This window comes from Doryrhamphus excisus, linkage group LG15 (genome assembly GCF_037039965.1).
Source record: "Doryrhamphus excisus strain RoL-2023G ecotype Guam linkage group LG15, RoL_Dexc_Guam_v1.1, whole genome shotgun sequence".
Taxonomy (NCBI): domain Eukaryota; kingdom Metazoa; phylum Chordata; class Actinopteri; order Syngnathiformes; family Syngnathidae; genus Doryrhamphus; species Doryrhamphus excisus.
The window spans coordinates 15,059,562-15,080,554 of NC_136371.1; the positions used below are offsets into that span (position 1 = coordinate 15,059,562).

The window sequence follows — 20,993 nt, forward strand, 5'->3', positions numbered from 1 at the left end:
TTAAGGAGGAGGGCGGGACTTACACGCCCATGGCCGATGGAGAATGTACGACATGGAACGTGACCAAGCAAGAAGAGATTTACTGCGTGGCGGCCAATTCTGTTGGCCAGCAAGCGTCAAGAAAGATCAGACTAGAGATTACAGGTGGGCATTGAATACAGCGTGTCTGCCCCTTTAAATAAAGCGATTTAAATATTAGTGAACGCAAAATGCAGTTTTTTAGAAGCCTATTATGAAGGGAGAGAAACCAAAACCCACATAGACCTGGGTGGAAAAGTGATTGCCCCCTAAACCTAATACCCGGTTGGGCCGCCCTTAGCAGCAACAACTGCAATCAAGCATAACTTGCAATGAGTCTCTACTTTGCAGAATTGTTGTCATTCAGCCACATAGGAGGCTTTATAAAGCATCTTTTGAAGGTCATGCCACAGCATCCCAGTAGGATCCAGGTCAGGACTCAAACTAGGCTAAGCTAGCTTGCCGAGCGTCGCACACTGTGACGAGTTTATCCTGCCATTCATAAAACTGTCTCCCTCTTTCATGTAATATCTGCGTCAAATTAAATATATGTAACAATTATCTGTTGTTTTTTCTCCGAAGGCTACCCGAAATACAGTACTGTGGACTGATGCCAAAGTTGACCGCCGTGTGCGCATGCGCAATGTAACGTCGTCAGCGGCATCACTTTGAAGAACGACTTGACTCATAGTCCAAGATTAGATCAAAATGTTTTAATCTCACAATCATTAGTTTTGTCAATTCAAGTGAGAAAAACATCTGACTTTATTGCAGTCACGCAATACACATTTTTAGTGTAAGAAAGAATTATGGCAAAGTAATATAAAAAAAACTTTATTGACAAAAGCCAGCCAATCACAGGACACGAGGGGAGCCACGGACGTCATTAGGTGTATTTTGGGCAGGCATGAACCTCCCTATCATTACCATCTATCTAAGAACTGTCAAATAATTACAATTTTTAACCAGATTAATCAGTTAATCTGAAACTAATCCAATTAAGCTTTGCCTAACAAGAGTCTCTTGAACATTTGAATCACACGTTAAGCATGTTATCATCATCAATAAGAGTAATTAATAAGTCAAAGATGGTTGCCAGGTTTTTACTGTGTGTACTGTGTAAAATTGTGTGTACTTTCAAATGTATTTCTGAGAGAAACTTTGACCTGCTCAGGAATAAGGGTTCTCTCTAGTGTGTACAATTGCGTGTCTTTTTAAAAGACTTGGTTGAAAGAACTTTTTACCACAAACAATACAAGGAAAAGGTTTCTCTCCAGTGTGTATTGACGTGTGTCTTTTTAAATTACCCTTTAAGCAGAATGTTTTACCACAAACTGAGCAAGAAAAGGGTTTCTCCCCAGTGTGTATTCTTGTGTGGTCATCCAAATTTGACTTCTTAATGAATCTCTTACCACAAACTGAGCAGGAAAGAGGTTTCTCTCCAGTGTGGATTTTCATGTGTTTTTTCAATTGATATTTTTGATAGAATCTTTTCCCGCACGCCGAGCAAGGAGAAGGTTTCACTCCGGTGTGTATTCTTGTGTGATCTTTCAAATATGGCTTAGCAATGAACCTTTTATTGCAAACTGAGCAAGCAAAAGGTTTCTCTCCAGTGTGATGTCTCATGTGTATTTTCAGATATCCCCTTTTAACAAAGGTTTTGTCACATTGAGAGCACACTGAGCAGACAAAAGGTTTCTCGCCTGTGTGTATTCTTGTGTGTACGTTCAAGTGTGATCGCCGAGATAATCGTTTACCACAAACTGAGCAGGTGAAAGTTTTCTTTCTTGTGTGTACTCTTGTGTGTTCTTTCAAATTTGACCACTCTGAGAATATTTTACCACAAACTGAGCAGGTGAAAGGTTTCTCTCCTGTGTGGTATCTCATGTGTCTGGTCAGATTCCCCTTGTGAACAAAGGTTTTGTCACATTGGGAGCATTTCCAGCGTGTGTTGTCAGTGTGACATGTCATGTCAGCTTCAGAGTCTTCATCATCAGTGTCAGGAGAGTGTGACGTTATGTCGTCGCTATCTGATAGTGGAGCTAAGAGGTTGTCTGCTTGTGATCCTCCACTGTGGTCTCCATCAGCTTCTGTTGTCATGTGATGCGTGGAGCTGCTGCTTGGAGGCTCCACCTCTCCCTGCTCCTCACTTTGACCTTTGTCTTCATCATCTTCACTCTTCACGGTTACACGAATCACTGGGAACTCCTCCAGTCCTTCAAGATGCTCTCCCTCCTGACTGATGCTGCGATCCTCCTCTTCCTCTTTAATGTGAGGGTGCTGTGGCTCCTCCCGCTCCATCCGGGAGGTTCACTACTGCTGCTCAGTGGGAAGATGTCTGCAGGACACAAGAAGACAAAGACATGCTTCGGATAAGTCCGCCTTTGCTCCGTCTCACTGTCCTCAAAAAGTGCCTAATTGAAGATTTGATCCTTGGTGTGGCTGAAAAAAGCAAGATGGTGGTGGTTGATCTTGTTACCACAAGCGTCTTTGAGAACAGTCACATCTTCAATGAAGGTAAAAGTAACCTTAAAGGCGACCTATTATGCTCGTTTTTCAGCCCCTTGTATTGAGTTGTGGACTCCTATAGAGCAGCTACACACAATGCTAAAGCTACTTACTATTGAGATATGCCTTGAAGTTTCCTTGAGAAGATTCAGACCATCCAGTCTCTACTTCGGGATCGGATTTGTGATCCAACACACATGGCTGGATGTTAAAAGCGGACATTTTAAAAAGATAAATTGACGTTTTATCAACGCCAATAAAGTTGGGTTCGGCAGCTATCCGGAAGTCCTCCTGAGCCCTTGGGAGTGTCACCAAAAACAGCAGAGTGGGTGTGGGTCAACAGACCGTTTTCACAGGAAGTACAGAATATAATGTGGATGGATTCTGGAAGAACTATTAAGCTTTGTGTGTTGGAGCATCGGTAACGTGTACCGTGGTCATTACCCAACTGTTAGCAACCCCAAGTAACATTGGAAAAAGTATCTGGCTTCAGCAACAGTTGCATAGTGGCCAACGTTCACAAAACAGTCCACTGTGAAATGCCCCCCTCCCCCCGCACAGACGTAAACTCAAACATTAGTATCGAGTTCGTATCGATCACGAACCCTTGATATCGATACGATAGCTATGTGGAGTACATGTGCAAAACGGTCCTTAACGGATAACAGCTTTTATGGGTCGTGTTAAAAAAACAAATAAAAAAAATATACAAATGTGACAGTAAGAGTGAAACTAACCTGCTCTGCTTCTTGAAAACAGCGTCCAGTTGTTGACGTCGTCGCTGGTTCTCCTCGTACTCTGCTATCGTTCTCCGCTTACAGTCGCAGTTAGTCGCCGATTCACAAATGCACTCAGCATTTGTTTGTTTTTTTTTTTTACAAATGCTCACACAATCACAACACTTTGCACTCACACTTGATTTCTGTCGTAGCGATGTGTTGATAACTTCCGGCTCTTTGTTAGCAGCTAGCAAGCTAAGCTAGCTTGAGAAGGTGCAAAGTTCACTGAGACGAGTTTAGCCTTCCTGACACGAATAATACTCTTTCGCATTGTGTCGTCCATATTTAATATTTCAGAATAATTATCCATTGTGTTTTTCCCCGAAATCTACCCGGCATACATTTCCATACCTGGCGGTAGCCAGTCTGCAGTGCTCGTGCACTCGGTCACTGTTGCCAACTCCTCAGTAAGAAAAGTAGCTATTGGTTGTCCTACAATTTGCTAGTTGACGCCAATGGCTAATTTGCATACAAGTCGCTGTAATCACCATCAACTTTATTTCATACACATACAGTGCATGGTCCTTAGAACATTAAAAAAACACCGAGGAAAAACCCGACTGAATTTTGAACAAGGTTGGTCAGACTATGTATCGTGCTGTTAACATGTTAGCCTACACATTCATCTGTACATCAGATTCCGTAGCACAGCAGCAATCAAATGAACGTCCTCTTTACTTCTGACTTCATATCATAACAAAGTCCAAACCATACTGCGAGCAAACCCTTAATGTTGGGTTATATGCTTTCATTTACAATATTGTTTATAAAGTGGTTCTAACGAGCAGTATGTTCCTGCCAGTGCACTGTGCTTTTGTTTTGAAGAGACCTCCTGACTTCCTGTTTAACTGTCGCAAAATGCGTTGCGACGGACATTTAACTGTACTTCCCATGAATAGCACGTGTGCGTGCTTATGTTGACTGTGTGGGTGAATGAACACAGCTAAGAAACAAGACGTGGTGTGAACTATCCAATATGTCACACAGTGCTGAGAACGCAACACTTAATTTCAAATTGGCCATAAAAAAATAATTGTACTATTTTATCTCGGCCAGCACCTTCAAAAGCCTAATAATTTACATTCGGTCTCGCCTCCACTCTTTATCTTGCAGTTGGGTCTACAGGTTTTATTTTTGAATAAAACTTTATTTTAAAACTATGGAATGAAACGTGTATTACAAATAAGTCTATTATCATCAATTCCAATGAAACAGTGCTTTACGTGTTGGATTGTTCCATGTACTATTGATGTTATGACGCGTGAAGAGGACATACGACATAGAGAAACAACTTTAATATCTTTTTCTCTTTAAGACGTATCAAACACGACTAAGATTTTGCTCAGTGAGGATGTGTTCCCTGTTGATTCAAAACGCATTTAAGACAGCCGCTGCACTGTGCGCTGAGAACTTAGGAGTCTTCTAGCCTCGAAGGTAAATTGAATAGACACGCTAATGACCATGTTGTAATATACACAAAGATGAGCGTGATTTAATTGTGTGGGTTGTTTTGCTTGAATATGAACGAATTGTTAATTACAGAGGCTGGCCAGCATATTTTAAAATGTCAAAATTATTTACTTAAATGCTCTGACGCGCAATTACTTGCCGTTTTATTATCTTCATGTGTTAACAATGCACGAGATAGACACGCCTCACTGCTGTCCCCTGCAGAGCGGAGAAAGTACTGCACCCCTCGAGGCTCATCCAATATAACATGATGTGAAATTGAAAGTGTCTTTTATTTCAAGGTGTTAATGGTTCATGAATGCTGCTGGAAATGAAAAAAAAAATCGGGATCTCTCCTGACAAATACAAAATGTCATAACACATTTTTACACTCCATACTTAATTAAAAATACCCTTTGAATAATAAAAACAGATTAATATGGTGCTCCTGCAGGAAACACGCTTTATGTGGGTTGACAATGGAGCCAATGAAGACTTTGCTACTGCTGACTACAGTCTGTAGTATAGGTGAGCCATTTAAACGTCAACAAAAGGTGCTTTTACGTTACGGTGCTCATCACGACTTACCTTCTAGGTTCTACAAGAACGTGTTATGAGCAGGGAACCCACATAACAACTCCAAAGAATATTCCAGCCCTGGCTGGAACATGTCTGCATATTCCATGTAAATTCACATACAAAGGAGACCCCAATACCAAGCTGTGGCTGTGTGGGCAGTGGACCAAAGGTGACTCGTATCCAAGTACCATCGTTTATGACAACTGCTTGAGCTTCAGTGATTATGCACTTATTTTAACGGGAAGGCTCGACCAGCAGAACTGCACCATGATGTACAACAACACGGTTACGCAACACTCAGGCGCCTATTTCTTGCAACTGTACAACCATGTAACCGTGGTTGGGAAGCAGTGTGAACCCGTTTATATCCAAGTTGAAGGTAAGACTTTTTTTGTTTTTCACTTGAAAGTTTCATCCCTCATGACCGATTGGTTCCACAGAACAGCCTTGGCAACCCACCATCCATATCCCCGTAGTTGAGCTGAAAGTGAAGCAGTCCATCACCATCAGCTGCTCCGCTTTCACTCCTTGCCCGGCGTCTCCGCCTGTGGTCAAGTGGCGTCACACTAGCAACAACCAGCAACACCTGGAGCAGCTCCCAGATGGAACCTTCGTGACTAAACTCCGGGACACGTTGGTTTTGACGGAAAAGTACAACGGCTACATCCTGGAATGCTCGTCTGTTTATTACGTGCACGGACGTCAGGAACAGACCAATAGCAGCGTGACTCTCAACGTTTTATGTGAGACCTTTTCTGTTTGTCCCCTCCCTAAAATGACAAAGATGATCTCTGGGTACTTTTCTCCTCCTAGTTGCCCCCAAGGACACCAAAGTCTTGGTCAGTCCGTCGGGACCAGTATTATTCGGGACCTACGTGGTGATGAACTGCTCCAGTCGGGCCAACCCAGCCAGCAACTTCACCTGGTGGGTTAAGGAGGAGGGCGGGACTTACACGCCCATGGCCGATGGAGAATGTACGACATGGAACGTGACCAAGCAAGAAGAGATTTACTGCGTGGCGGCCAATTCTGTTGGCCAGCAAGCGTCAAGAAAGATCAGACTAGAGATTACAGGTGGGCATTGAATACAGCGTGTCTGCCCCTTTAAATAAAGCGATTTAAATATTAGTGAACGCAAAATGCAGTTTTTTAGAAGCCTATTATGAAGGGAGAGAAACCAAAACCCACATAGACCTGGGTGGAAAAGTGATTGCCCCCTAAACCTAATACCCGGTTGGGCCGCCCTTAGCAGCAACAACTGCAATCAAGCATAACTTGCAATGAGTCTCTACTTTGCAGAATTGTTGTCATTCAGCCACATAGGAGGCTTTATAAAGCATCTTTTGAAGGTCATGCCACAGCATCCCAGTAGGATCCAGGTCAGGACTCAAACTAGGCTAAGCTAGCTTGCCGAGCGTCGCACACTGTGACGAGTTTATCCTGCCATTCATAAAACTGTCTCCCTCTTTCATGTAATATCTGCGTCAAATTAAATATATGTAACAATTATCTGTTGTTTTTTCTCCGAAGGCTACCCGAAATACAGTACTGTGGACTGATGCCAAAGTTGACCGCCGTGTGCGCATGCGCAATGTAACGTCGTCAGCGGCATCACTTTGAAGAACGACTTGACTCATAGTCCAAGATTAGATCAAAATGTTTTAATCTCACAATCATTAGTTTTGTCAATTCAAGTGAGAAAAACATCTGACTTTATTGCAGTCACGCAATACACATTTTTAGTGTAAGAAAGAATTATGGCAAAGTAATATAAAAAAAACTTTATTGACAAAAGCCAGCCAATCACAGGACACGAGGGGAGCCACGGACGTCATTAGGTGTATTTTGGGCAGGCATGAACCTCCCTATCATTACCATCTATCTAAGAACTGTCAAATAATTACAATTTTTAACCAGATTAATCAGTTAATCTGAAACTAATCCAATTAAGCTTTGCCTAACAAGAGTCTCTTGAACATTTGAATCACACGTTAAGCATGTTATCATCATCAATAAGAGTAATTAATAAGTCAAAGATGGTTGCCAGGTTTTTACTGTGTGTACTGTGTAAAATTGTGTGTACTTTCAAATGTATTTCTGAGAGAAACTTTGACCTGCTCAGGAATAAGGGTTCTCTCTAGTGTGTAAAATTGCGTGTCTTTTTAAAAGACTTGGTTGAAAGAACTTTTTACCACAAACAATACAAGGAAAAGGTTTCTCTCCAGTGTGTATTGACGTGTGTCTTTTTAAATTACCCTTTAAGCAGAATGTTTTACCACAAACTGAGCAAGAAAAGGGTTTCTCCCCAGTGTGTATTCTTGTGTGGTCATCCAAATTTGACTTCTTAATGAATCTCTTACCACAAACTGAGCAGGAAAGAGGTTTCTCTCCAGTGTGGATTTTCATGTGTTTTTTCAATTGATATTTTTGATAGAATCTTTTCCCGCACGCCGAGCAAGGAGAAGGTTTCACTCCGGTGTGTATTCTTGTGTGATCTTTCAAATATGGCTTAGCAATGAACCTTTTATTGCAAACTGAGCAAGCAAAAGGTTTCTCTCCAGTGTGATGTCTCATGTGTATTTTCAGATATCCCCTTTTAACAAAGGTTTTGTCACATTGAGAGCACACTGAGCAGACAAAAGGTTTCTCGCCTGTGTGTATTCTTGTGTGTACGTTCAAGTGTGATCGCCGAGATAATCGTTTACCACAAACTGAGCAGGTGAAAGTTTTCTTTCTTGTGTGTACTCTTGTGTGTTCTTTCAAATTTGACCACTCTGAGAATATTTTACCACAAACTGAGCAGGTGAAAGGTTTCTCTCCTGTGTGGTATCTCATGTGTCTGGTCAGATTCCCCTTGTGAACAAAGGTTTTGTCACATTGGGAGCATTTCCAGCGTGTGTTGTCAGTGTGACATGTCATGTCAGCTTCAGAGTCTTCATCATCAGTGTCAGGAGAGTGTGACGTTATGTCGTCGCTATCTGATAGTGGAGCTAAGAGGTTGTCTGCTTGTGATCCTCCACTGTGGTCTCCATCAGCTTCTGTTGTCATGTGATGCGTGGAGCTGCTGCTTGGAGGCTCCACCTCTCCCTGCTCCTCACTTTGACCTTTGTCTTCATCATCTTCACTCTTCACGGTTACACGAATCACTGGGAACTCCTCCAGTCCTTCAAGATGCTCTCCCTCCTGACTGATGCTGCGATCCTCCTCTTCCTCTTTAATGTGAGGGTGCTGTGGCTCCTCCCGCTCCATCCGGGAGGTTCACTACTGCTGCTCAGTGGGAAGATGTCTGCAGGACACAAGAAGACAAAGACATGCTTCGGATAAGTCCGCCTTTGCTCCGTCTCACTGTCCTCAAAAAGTGCCTAATTGAAGATTTGATCCTTGGTGTGGCTGAAAAAAGCAAGATGGTGGTGGTTGATCTTGTTACCACAAGCGTCTTTGAGAACAGTCACATCTTCAATGAAGGTAAAAGTAACCTTAAAGGCGACCTATTATGCTCGTTTTTCAGCCCCTTGTATTGAGTTGTGGACTCCTATAGAGCAGCTACACACAATGCTAAAGCTACTTACTATTGAGATATGCCTTGAAGTTTCCTTGAGAAGATTCAGACCATCCAGTCTCTACTTCGGGATCGGATTTGTGATCCAACACACATGGCTGGATGTTAAAAGCGGACATTTTAAAAAGATAAATTGACGTTTTATCAACGCCAATAAAGTTGGGTTCGGCAGCTATCCGGAAGTCCTCCTGAGCCCTTGGGAGTGTCACCAAAAACAGCAGAGTGGGTGTGGGTCAACAGACCGTTTTCACAGGAAGTACAGAATATAATGTGGATGGATTCTGGAAGAACTATTAAGCTTTGTGTGTTGGAGCATCGGTAACGTGTACCGTGGTCATTACCCAACTGTTAGCAACCCCAAGTAACATTGGAAAAAGTATCTGGCTTCAGCAACAGTTGCATAGTGGCCAACGTTCACAAAACAGTCCACTGTGAAATGCCCCCCTGCCCCCGCACAGACGTAAACTCAAACATTAGTATCGAGTTCGTATCGATCACGAACCCTTGATATCGATACGATAGCTATGTGGAGTACATGTGCAAAACGGTCCTTAACGGATAACAGCTTTTATGGGTCGTGTTAAAAAAACAAATAAAAAAAATATACAAATGTGACAGTAAGAGTGAAACTAACCTGCTCTGCTTCTTGAAAACAGCGTCCAGTTGTTGACGTCGTCGCTGGTTCTCCTCGTACTCTGCTATCGTTCTCCGCTTACAGTCGCAGTTAGTCGCCGATTCACAAATGCACTCAGCATTTGTTTTTTTTTTTTTTTTACAAATGCTCACACAATCACAACACTTTGCACTCACACTTGATTTCTGTCGTAGCGATGTGTTGATAACTTCCGGCTCTTTGTTAGCAGCTAGCAAGCTAAGCTAGCTTGAGAAGGTGCAAAGTTCACTGAGACGAGTTTAGCCTTCCTGACACGAATAATACTCTTTCGCATTGTGTCGTCCATATTTAATATTTCAGAATAATTATCCATTGTGTTTTTCCCCGAAATCTACCCGGCATACATTTCCATACCTGGCGGTAGCCAGTCTGCAGTGCTCGTGCACTCGGTCACTGTTGCCAACTCCTCAGTAAGAAAAGTAGCTATTGGTTGTCCTACAATTTGCTAGTTGACGCCAATGGCTAATTTGCATACAAGTCGCTGTAATCACCATCAACTTTATTTCATACACATACAGTGCATGGTCCTTAGAACATTAAAAAAACACCGAGGAAAAACCCGACTGAATTTTGAACAAGGTTGGTCAGACTATGTATCGTGCTGTTAACATGTTAGCCTACACATTCATCTGTACATCAGATTCCGTAGCACAGCAGCAATCAAATGAACGTCCTCTTTACTTCTGACTTCATATCATAACAAAGTCCAAACCATACTGCGAGCAAACCCTTAATGTTGGGTTATATGCTTTCATTTACAATATTGTTTATAAAGTGGTTCTAACGAGCAGTATGTTCCTGCCAGTGCACTGTGCTTTTGTTTTGAAGAGACCTCCTGACTTCCTGTTTAACTGTCGCAAAATGCGTTGCGACGGACATTTAACTGTACTTCCCATGAATAGCACGTGTGCGTGCTTATGTTGACTGTGTGGGTGAATGAACACAGCTAAGAAACAAGACGTGGTGTGAACTATCCAATATGTCACACAGTGCTGAGAACGCAACACTTAATTTCAAATTGGCCATAAAAAAATAATTGTACTATTTTATCTCGGCCAGCACCTTCAAAAGCCTAATAATTTACATTCGGTCTCGCCTCCACTCTTTATCTTGCAGTTGGGTCTACAGGTTTTATTTTTGAATAAAACTTTATTTTAAAACTATGGAATGAAACGTGTATTACAAATAAGTCTATTATCATCAATTCCAATGAAACAGTGCTTTACGTGTTGGATTGTTCCATGTACTATTGATGTTATGACGCGTGAAGAGGACATACGACATAGAGAAACAACTTTAATATCTTTTTCTCTTTAAGACGTATCAAACACGACTAAGATTTTGCTCAGTGAGGATGTGTTCCCTGTTGATTCAAAACGCATTTAAGACAGCCGCTGCACTGTGCGCTGAGAACTTAGGAGTCTTCTAGCCTCGAAGGTAAATTGAATAGACACGCTAATGACCATGTTGTAATATACACAAAGATGAGCGTGATTTAATTGTGTGGGTTGTTTTGCTTGAATATGAACGAATTGTTAATTACAGAGGCTGGCCAGCATATTTTAAAATGTCAAAATTATTTACTTAAATGCTCTGACGCGCAATTACTTGCCGTTTTATTATCTTCATGTGTTAACAATGCACGAGATAGACACGCCTCACTGCTGTCCCCTGCAGAGCGGAGAAAGTACTGCACCCCTCGAGGCTCATCCAATATAACATGATGTGAAATTGAAAGTGTCTTTTATTTCAAGGTGTTAATGGTTCATGAATGCTGCTGGAAATGAAAAAAAAAATCGGGATCTCTCCTGACAAATACAAAATGTCATAACACATTTTTACACTCCATACTTAATTAAAAATACCCTTTGAATAATAAAAACAGATTAATATGGTGCTCCTGCAGGAAACACGCTTTATGTGGGTTGACAATGGAGCCAATGAAGACTTTGCTACTGCTGACTACAGTCTGTAGTATAGGTGAGCCATTTAAACGTCAACAAAAGGTGCTTTTACGTTACGGTGCTCATCACGACTTACCTTCTAGGTTCTACAAGAACGTGTTATGAGCAGGGAACCCACATAACAACTCCAAAGAATATTCCAGCCCTGGCTGGAACATGTCTGCATATTCCATGTAAATTCACATACAAAGGAGACCCCAATACCAAGCTGTGGCTGTGTGGGCAGTGGACCAAAGGTGACTCGTATCCAAGTACCATCGTTTATGACAACTGCTTGAGCTTCAGTGATTATGCACTTATTTTAACGGGAAGGCTCGACCAGCAGAACTGCACCATGATGTACAACAACACGGTTACGCAACACTCAGGCGCCTATTTCTTGCAACTGTACAACCATGTAACCGTGGTTGGGAAGCAGTGTGAACCCGTTTATATCCAAGTTGAAGGTAAGACTTTTTTTGTTTTTCACTTGAAAGTTTCATCCCTCATGACCGATTGGTTCCACAGAACAGCCTTGGCAACCCACCATCCATATCCCCGTAGTTGAGCTGAAAGTGAAGCAGTCCATCATCATCAGCTGCTCCGCTTTCACTCCTTGCCCGGCGTCTCCGCCTGTGGTCAAGTGGCGTCACACTAGCAACAACCAGCAACACCTGGAGCAGCTCCCAGATGGAACCTTCGTGACTAAACTCCAGGACACGTTGGTTTTGACGGAAAAGTACAACGGCTACATCCTGGAATGCTCGTCTGTTTATTACGTGCACGGACGTCAGGAACAGACCAATAGCAGCGTGACTCTCAACGTTTTATGTGAGACCTTTTCTGTTTGTCCCCTCCCTAAAATGACAAAGATGATCTCTGGGTACTTTTCTCCTCCTAGTTGCCCCCAAGGACACCAAAGTCTTGGTCAGTCCGTCGGGACCAGTATTATTCGGGACCTACGTGGTGATGAACTGCTCCAGTCGGGCCAACCCAGCCAGCAACTTCACCTGGTGGGTTAAGGAGGAGGGCGGGACTTACACGCCCATGGCCGATGGAGAATGTACGACATGGAACGTGACCAAGCAAGAAGAGATTTACTGCGTGGCGGCCAATTCTGTTGGCCAGCAAGCGTCAAGAAAGATCAGACTAGAGATTACAGGTGGGCATTGAATACAGCGTGTCTGCCCCTTTAAATAAAGCGATTTAAATATTAGTGAACGCAAAATGCAGTTTTTTAGAAGCCTATTATGAAGGGAGAGAAACCAAAACCCACATAGACCTGGGTGGAAAAGTGATTGCCCCCTAAACCTAATACCCGGTTGGGCCGCCCTTAGCAGCAACAACTGCAATCAAGCATAACTTGCAATGAGTCTCTACTTTGCAGAATTGTTGTCATTCAGCCACATAGGAGGCTTTATAAAGCATCTTTTGAAGGTCATGCCACAGCATCCCAGTAGGATCCAGGTCAGGACTCAAACTAGGCTAAGCTAGCTTGCCGAGCGTCGCACACTGTGACGAGTTTATCCTGCCATTCATAAAACTGTCTCCCTCTTTCATGTAATATCTGCGTCAAATTAAATATATGTAACAATTATCTGTTGTTTTTTCTCCGAAGGCTACCCGAAATACAGTACTGTGGACTGATGCCAAAGTTGACCGCCGTGTGCGCATGCGCAATGTAACGTCGTCAGCGGCATCACTTTGAAGAACGACTTGACTCATAGTCCAAGATTAGATCAAAATGTTTTAATCTCACAATCATTAGTTTTGTCAATTCAAGTGAGAAAAACATCTGACTTTATTGCAGTCACGCAATACACATTTTTAGTGTAAGAAAGAATTATGGCAAAGTAATATAAAAAAAACTTTATTGACAAAAGCCAGCCAATCACAGGACACGAGGGGAGCCACGGACGTCATTAGGTGTATTTTGGGCAGGCATGAACCTCCCTATCATTACCATCTATCTAAGAACTGTCAAATAATTACAATTTTTAACCAGATTAATCAGTTAATCTGAAACTAATCCAATTAAGCTTTGCCTAACAAGAGTCTCTTGAACATTTGAATCACACGTTAAGCATGTTATCATCATCAATAAGAGTAATTAATAAGTCAAAGATGGTTGCCAGGTTTTTACTGTGTGTACTGTGTAAAATTGTGTGTACTTTCAAATGTATTTCTGAGAGAAACTTTGACCTGCTCAGGAATAAGGGTTCTCTCTAGTGTGTAAAATTGCGTGTCTTTTTAAAAGACTTGGTTGAAAGAACTTTTTACCACAAACAATACAAGGAAAAGGTTTCTCTCCAGTGTGTATTGACGTGTGTCTTTTTAAATTACCCTTTAAGCAGAATGTTTTACCACAAACTGAGCAAGAAAAGGGTTTCTCCCCAGTGTGTATTCTTGTGTGGTCATCCAAATTTGACTTCTTAATGAATCTCTTACCACAAACTGAGCAGGAAAGAGGTTTCTCTCCAGTGTGGATTTTCATGTGTTTTTTCAATTGATATTTTTGATAGAATCTTTTCCCGCACGCCGAGCAAGGAGAAGGTTTCACTCCGGTGTGTATTCTTGTGTGATCTTTCAAATATGGCTTAGCAATGAACCTTTTATTGCAAACTGAGCAAGCAAAAGGTTTCTCTCCAGTGTGATGTCTCATGTGTATTTTCAGATATCCCCTTTTAACAAAGGTTTTGTCACATTGAGAGCACACTGAGCAGACAAAAGGTTTCTCGCCTGTGTGTATTCTTGTGTGTACGTTCAAGTGTGATCGCCGAGATAATCGTTTACCACAAACTGAGCAGGTGAAAGTTTTCTTTCTTGTGTGTACTCTTGTGTGTTCTTTCAAATTTGACCACTCTGAGAATATTTTACCACAAACTGAGCAGGTGAAAGGTTTCTCTCCTGTGTGGTATCTCATGTGTCTGGTCAGATTCCCCTTGTGAACAAAGGTTTTGTCACATTGGGAGCATTTCCAGCGTGTGTTGTCAGTGTGACATGTCATGTCAGCTTCAGAGTCTTCATCATCAGTGTCAGGAGAGTGTGACGTTATGTCGTCGCTATCTGATAGTGGAGCTAAGAGGTTGTCTGCTTGTGATCCTCCACTGTGGTCTCCATCAGCTTCTGTTGTCATGTGATGCGTGGAGCTGCTGCTTGGAGGCTCCACCTCTCCCTGCTCCTCACTTTGACCTTTGTCTTCATCATCTTCACTCTTCACGGTTACACAAATCACTGGGAACTCCTCCAGTCCTTCAAGATGCTCTCCCTCCTGACTGATGCTGCGATCCTCCTCTTCCTCTTTAATGTGAGGGTGCTGTGGCTCCTCCCGCTCCATCCGGGAGGTTCACTACTGCTGCTCAGTGGGAAGATGTCTGCAGGACACAAGAAGACAAAGACATGCTTCGGATAAGTCCGCCTTTGCTCCGTCTCACTGTCCTCAAAAAGTGCCTAATTGAAGATTTGATCCTTGGTGTGGCTGAAAAAAGCAAGATGGTGGTGGTTGATCTTGTTACCACAAGCGTCTTTGAGAACAGTCACATCTTCAATGAAGGTAAAAGTAACCTTAAAGGCGACCTATTATGCTCGTTTTTCAGCCCCTTGTATTGAGTTGTGGACTCCTATAGAGCAGCTACACACAATGCTAAAGCTACTTACTATTGAGATATGCCTTGAAGTTTCCTTGAGAAGATTCAGACCATCCAGTCTCTACTTCGGGATCGGATTTGTGATCCAACACACATGGCTGGATGTTAAAAGCGGACATTTTAAAAAGATAAATTGACGTTTTATCAACGCCAATAAAGTTGGGTTCGGCAGCTATCCGGAAGTCCTCCTGAGCCCTTGGGAGTGTCACCAAAAACAGCAGAGTGGGTGTGGGTCAACAGACCGTTTTCACAGGAAGTACAGAATATAATGTGGATGGATTCTGGAAGAACTATTAAGCTTTGTGTGTTGGAGCATCGGTAACGTGTACCGTGGTCATTACCCAACTGTTAGCAACCCCAAGTAACATTGGAAAAAGTATCTGGCTTCAGCAACAGTTGCATAGTGGCCAACGTTCACAAAACAGTCCACTGTGAAATGCCCCCCTCCCCCCGCACAGACGTAAACTCAAACATTAGTATCGAGTTCGTATCGATCACGAACCCTTGATATCGATACGATAGCTATGTGGAGTACATGTGCAAAACGGTCCTTAACGGATAACAGCTTTTATGGGTCGTGTTAAAAAAACAAATAAAAAAAATATACAAATGTGACAGTAAGAGTGAAACTAACCTGCTCTGCTTCTTGAAAACAGCGTCCAGTTGTTGACGTCGTCGCTGGTTCTCCTCGTACTCTGCTATCGTTCTCCGCTTACAGTCGCAGTTAGTCGCCGATTCACAAATGCACTCAGCATTTGTTTGTTTTTTTTTTTTACAAATGCTCACACAATCACAACACTTTGCACTCACACTTGATTTCTGTCGTAGCGATGTGTTGATAACTTCCGGCTCTTTGTTAGCAGCTAGCAAGCTAAGCTAGCTTGAGAAGGTGCAAAGTTCACTGAGACGAGTTTAGCCTTCCTGACACGAATAATACTCTTTCGCATTGTGTCGTCCATATTTAATATTTCAGAATAATTATCCATTGTGTTTTTCCCCGAAATCTACCCGGCATACATTTCCATACCTGGCGGTAGCCAGTCTGCAGTGCTCGTGCACTCGGTCACTGTTGCCAACTCCTCAGTAAGAAAAGTAGCTATTGGTTGTCCTACAATTTGCTAGTTGACGCCAATGGCTAATTTGCATACAAGTCGCTGTAATCACCATCAACTTTATTTCATACACATACAGTGCATGGTCCTTAGAACATTAAAAAAACACCGAGGAAAAACCCGACTGAATTTTGAACAAGGTTGGTCAGACTATGTATCGTGCTGTTAACATGTTAGCCTACACATTCATCTGTACATCAGATTCCGTAGCACAGCAGCAATCAAATGAACGTCCTCTTTACTTCTGACTTCATATCATAACAAAGTCCAAACCATACTGCGAGCAAACCCTTAATGTTGGGTTATATGCTTTCATTTACAATATTGTTTATAAAGTGGTTCTAACGAGCAGTATGTTCCTGCCAGTGCACTGTGCTTTTGTTTTGAAGAGACCTCCTGACTTCCTGTTTAACTGTCGCAAAATGCGTTGCGACGGACATTTAACTGTACTTCCCATGAATAGCACGTGTGCGTGCTTATGTTGACTGTGTGGGTGAATGAACACAGCTAAGAAACAAGACGTGGTGTGAACTATCCAATATGTCACACAGTGCTGAGAACGCAACACTTAATTTCAAATTGGCCATAAAAAAATAATTGTACTATTTTATCTCGGCCAGCACCTTCAAAAGCCTAATAATTTACATTCGGTCTCGCCTCCACTCTTTATCTTGCAGTTGGGTCTACAGGTTTTATTTTTGAATAAAACTTTATTTTAAAACTATGGAATGAAACGTGTATTACAAATAAGTCTATTATCATCAATTCCAATGAAACAGTGCTTTACGTGTTGGATTGTTCCATGTACTATTGATGTTATGACGCGTGAAGAGGACATACGACATAGAGAAACAACTTTAATATCTTTTTCTCTTTAAGACGTATCAAACACGACTAAGATTTTGCTCAGTGAGGATGTGTTCCCTGTTGATTCAAAACGCATTTAAGACAGCCGCTGCACTGTGCGCTGAGAACTTAGGAGTCTTCTAGCCTCGAAGGTAAATTGAATAGACACGCTAATGACCATGTTGTAATATACACAAAGATGAGCGTGATTTAATTGTGTGGGTTGTTTTGCTTGAATATGAACGAATTGTTAATTACAGAGGCTGGCCAGCATATTTTAAAATGTCAAAATTATTTACTTAAATGCTCTGACGCGCAATTACTTGCCGTTTTATTATCTTCATGTGTTAACAATGCACGAGATAGACACGCCTCACTGCTGTCCCCTGCAGAGCGGAGAAAGTACTGCACCCCTCGAGGCTCATCCAATATAACATGATGTGAAATTGAAAGTGTCTTTTATTTCAAGGTGTTAATGGTTCATGAATGCTGCTGGAAATGAAAAAAAAAATCGGGATCTCTCCTGACAAATACAAAATGTCATAACACATTTTTACACTCCATACTTAATTAAAAATACCCTTTGAATAATAAAAACAGATTAATATGGTGCTCCTGCAGGAAACACGCTTTATGTGGGTTGACAATGGAGCCAATGAAGACTTTGCTACTGCTGACTACAGTCTGTAGTATAGGTGAGCCATTTAAACGTCAACAAAAGGTGCTTTTACGTTACGGTGCTCATCACGACTTACCTTCTAGGTTCTACAAGAACGTGTTATGAGCAGGGAACCCACATAACAACTCCAAAGAATATTCCAGCCCTGGCTGGAACATGTCTGCATATTCCATGTAAATTCACATACAAAGGAGACCCCAATACCAAGCTGTGGCTGTGTGGGCAGTGGACCAAAGGTGACTCGTATCCAAGTACCATCGTTTATGACAACTGCTTGAGCTTCAGTGATTATGCACTTATTTTAACGGGAAGGCTCGACCAGCAGAACTGCACCATGATGTACAACAACACGGTTACGCAACACTCAGGCGCCTATTTCTTGCAACTGTACAACCATGTAACCGTGGTTGGGAAGCAGTGTGAACCCGTTTATATCCAAGTTGAAGGTAAGACTTTTTTTGTTTTTCACTTGAAAGTTTCATCCCTCATGACCGATTGGTTCCACAGAACAGCCTTGGCAACCCACCATCCATATCCCCGTAGTTGAGCTGAAAGTGAAGCAGTCCATCACCATCAGCTGCTCCGCTTTCACTCCTTGCCCGGCGTCTCCGCCTGTGGTCAAGTGGCGTCACACTAGCAACAACCAGCAACACCTGGAGCAGCTCCCAGATGGAACCTTCGTGACTAAACTCCAGGACACGTTGGTTTTGACGGAAAAGTACAACGGCTACATCCTGGAATGCTCGTCTGTTTATTACGTGCACGGACGTCAGGAACAGACCAATAGCAGCGTGACTCTCAACGTTTTATGTGAGACCTTTTCTGTTTGTCCCCTCCCTAAAATGACAAAGATGATCTCTGGGTACTTTTCTCCTCCTAGTTGCCCCCAAGGACACCAAAGTCTTGGTCAGTCCGTCGGGACCAGTATTATTCGGGACCTACGTGGTGATGAACTGCTCCAGTCGGGCCAACCCAGCCAGCAACTTCACCTGGTGGGTTAAGGAGGAGGGCGGGACTTACACGCCCATGGCCGATGGAGAATGTACGACATGGAACGTGACCAAGCAAGAAGAGATTTACTGCGTGGCGGCCAATTCTGTTGGCCAGCAAGCGTCAAGAAAGATCAGACTAGAGATTACAGGTGGGCATTGAATACAGCGTGTCTGCCCCTTTAAATAAAGCGATTTAAATATTAGTGAACGCAAAATGCAGTTTTTTAGAAGCCTATTATGAAGGGAGAGAAACCAAAACCCACATAGACCTGGGTGGAAAAGTGATTGCCCCCTAAACCTAATACCCGGTTGGGCCGCCCTTAGCAGCAACAACTGCAATCAAGCATAACTTGCAATGAGTCTCTACTTTGCAGAATTGTTGTCATTCAGCCACATAGGAGGCTTTATAAAGCATCTTTTGAAGGTCATGCCACAGCATCCCAGTAGGATCCAGGTCAGGACTCAAACTAGGCTAAGCTAGCTTGCCGAGCGTCGCACACTGTGACGAGTTTATCCTGCCATTCATAAAACTGTCTCCCTCTTTCATGTAATATCTGCGTCAAATTAAATATATGTAACAATTATCTGTTGTTTTTTCTCCGAAGGCTACCCGAAATACAGTACTGTGGACTGATGCCAAAGTTGACCGCCGTGTGCGCATGCGCAATGTAACGTCGTCAGCGGCATCACTTTGAAGAACGACTTGACTCATAGTCCAAGATTAGATCAAAATGTTTTAATCTCACAATCATTAGTTTTGTCAATTCAAGTGAGAAAAACATCTGACTTTATTGCAGTCACGCAATACACATTTTTAGTGTAAGAAAGAATTATGGCAAAGTAATATAAAAAAAACTTTATTGACAAAAGCCAGCCAATCACAGGACACGAGGGGAGCCACGGACGTCATTAGGTGTATTTTGGGCAGGCATGAACCTCCCTATCATTACCATCTATCTAAGAACTGTCAAATAATTACAATTTTTAACCAGATTAATCAGTTAATCTGAAACTAATCCAATTAAGCTTTGCCTAACAAGAGTCTCTTGAACATTTGAATCACACGTTAAGCATGTTATCATCATCAATAAGAGTAATTAATAAGTCAAAGATGGTTGCCAGGTTTTTACTGTGTGTACTGTGTAAAATTGTGTGTACTTTCAAATGTATTTCTGAGAGAAACTTTGACCTGCTCAGGAATAAGGGTTCTCTCTAGTGTGTAAAATTGCGTGTCTTTTTAAAAGACTTGGTTGAAAGAACTTTTTACCACAAACAATACAAGGAAAAGGTTTCTCTCCAGTGTGTATTGACGTGTGTCTTTTTAAATTACCCTTTAAGCAGAATGTTTTACCACAAACTGAGCAAGAAAAGGGTTTCTCCCCAGTGTGTATTCTTGTGTGGTCATCCAAATTTGACTTCTTAATGAATCTCTTACCACAAACTGAGCAGGAAAGAGGTTTCTCTCCAGTGTGGATTTTCATGTGTTTTTTCAATTGATATTTTTGATAGAATCTTTTCCCGCACGCCGAGCAAGGAGAAGGTTTCACTCCGGTGTGTATTCTTGTGTGATCTTTCAAATATGGCTTAGCAATGAACCTTTTATTGCAAACTGAGCAAGCAAAAGGTTTCTCTCCAGTGTGATGTCTCATGTGTATTTTCAGATATCCCCTTTTAACAAAGGTTTTGTCACATTGAGAGCACACTGAGCAGACAAAAGGTTTCTCGCCTGTGTGTATTCTTGTGTGTACGTTCAAGTGTGATCGCCGAGATAATCGTTTACCACAAACTGAGCAGGTGAAAGTTTTCTTTCTTGTGTGTACTCTTGTGTGTTCTTTCAAATTTGACCACTCTGAGAATATTTTACCACAAACTGAGCAGGTGAAAGGTTTCTCTCCTGTGTGGTATCTCATGTGTCTGGTCAGATTCCCCTTGTGAACAAAGGTTTTGTCACATTGGGAGCATTTCCAGCGTGTGTTGTCAGTGTGACATGTCATGTCAGCTTCAGAGTCTTCATCATCAGTGTCAGGAGAGTGTGACGTTATGTCGTCGCTATCTGATAGTGGAGCTAAGAGGTTGTCTGCTTGTGATCCTCCACTGTGGTCTCCATCAGCTTCTGTTGTCATGTGATGCGTGGAGCTGCTGCTTGGAGGCTCCACCTCTCCCTGCTCCTCACTTTGACCTTTGTCTTCATCATCTTCACTCTTCACGG

General features: G+C 42.3%; 5 protein-coding genes across 5 annotated transcripts; 1 reads left to right on the top strand and 4 right to left on the bottom strand.

The window, feature by feature from the left end:
- Positions 1–711: 711 nt before the first annotated feature.
- Positions 712–3,402, bottom strand: LOC144901750 (uncharacterized). The gene is made up of 2 exons (XM_078796612.1): positions 3,264–3,402; positions 712–2,356 (listed from the first exon to the last, which is right to left on the bottom strand). Exon 2 carries the CDS (start codon positions 2,317–2,319, stop codon positions 1,189–1,191), a length of 1,131 nt encoding a protein of 376 aa, XP_078652738.1. The 5' UTR covers positions 2,320–2,356; positions 3,264–3,402; the 3' UTR covers positions 712–1,188.
- A 3,572-nt stretch (positions 3,403–6,974) lies between these two features.
- LOC144901752 (uncharacterized) lies at positions 6,975–9,649 on the bottom strand. The gene is made up of 2 exons (XM_078796614.1): positions 9,527–9,649; positions 6,975–8,619 (listed from the first exon to the last, which is right to left on the bottom strand). The coding sequence occupies exon 2, from the start codon at positions 8,580–8,582 to the stop codon at positions 7,452–7,454; it is 1,131 nt and encodes a 376-aa protein (XP_078652740.1). The 5' UTR covers positions 8,583–8,619; positions 9,527–9,649; the 3' UTR covers positions 6,975–7,451.
- LOC131104706 (sialoadhesin-like) lies at positions 8,738–12,704 on the top strand. Its single transcript, XM_078796826.1, has 4 exons — positions 8,738–8,798; positions 11,613–11,975; positions 12,037–12,339; positions 12,410–12,704. The coding sequence occupies exons 1-4, from the start codon at positions 8,738–8,740 to the stop codon at positions 12,679–12,681; spliced, it is 999 nt and encodes a 332-aa protein (XP_078652952.1). The 3' UTR covers positions 12,682–12,704.
- Positions 12,705–13,237: 533 nt separating this feature from the next.
- LOC144901758 (uncharacterized) lies at positions 13,238–14,730 on the bottom strand. The gene has a single exon (XM_078796625.1). It carries the CDS (start codon positions 14,642–14,644, stop codon positions 13,715–13,717), a length of 930 nt encoding a protein of 309 aa, XP_078652751.1. The 5' UTR covers positions 14,645–14,730; the 3' UTR covers positions 13,238–13,714.
- Positions 14,731–19,500: 4,770 nt separating this feature from the next.
- LOC144901757 (uncharacterized) lies at positions 19,501–20,993 on the bottom strand. The gene has a single exon (XM_078796624.1). It carries the CDS (start codon positions 20,905–20,907, stop codon positions 19,978–19,980), a length of 930 nt encoding a protein of 309 aa, XP_078652750.1. The 5' UTR covers positions 20,908–20,993; the 3' UTR covers positions 19,501–19,977.

Bases quoted from the DNA above. Each gene is read 5' to 3' on its own strand.
- LOC144901750 (XM_078796612.1), bottom strand. From the start codon at position 2,319: ATGGAGCGGGAGGAGCCACAGCACCCTCACATTAAAGAGGAAGAGGAG.
- LOC144901758 (XM_078796625.1), bottom strand. From the start codon at position 14,644: ATGACAACAGAAGCTGATGGAGACCACAGTGGAGGATCACAAGCAGAC.
- LOC131104706 (XM_078796826.1), top strand. From the start codon at position 8,738: ATGGTGGTGGTTGATCTTGTTACCACAAGCGTCTTTGAGAACAGTCAC. The intron at 11,976-12,036 runs GTAAGACTTTTT...TTGGTTCCACAG, and splicing joins CGTTTATATCCAAGTTGAAG to AACAGCCTTGGCAACCCACC. The intron at 12,340-12,409 runs GTGAGACCTTTT...TTCTCCTCCTAG, and splicing joins CGTGACTCTCAACGTTTTAT to TTGCCCCCAAGGACACCAAA.
- LOC144901757 (XM_078796624.1), bottom strand. From the start codon at position 20,907: ATGACAACAGAAGCTGATGGAGACCACAGTGGAGGATCACAAGCAGAC.
- LOC144901752 (XM_078796614.1), bottom strand. From the start codon at position 8,582: ATGGAGCGGGAGGAGCCACAGCACCCTCACATTAAAGAGGAAGAGGAG.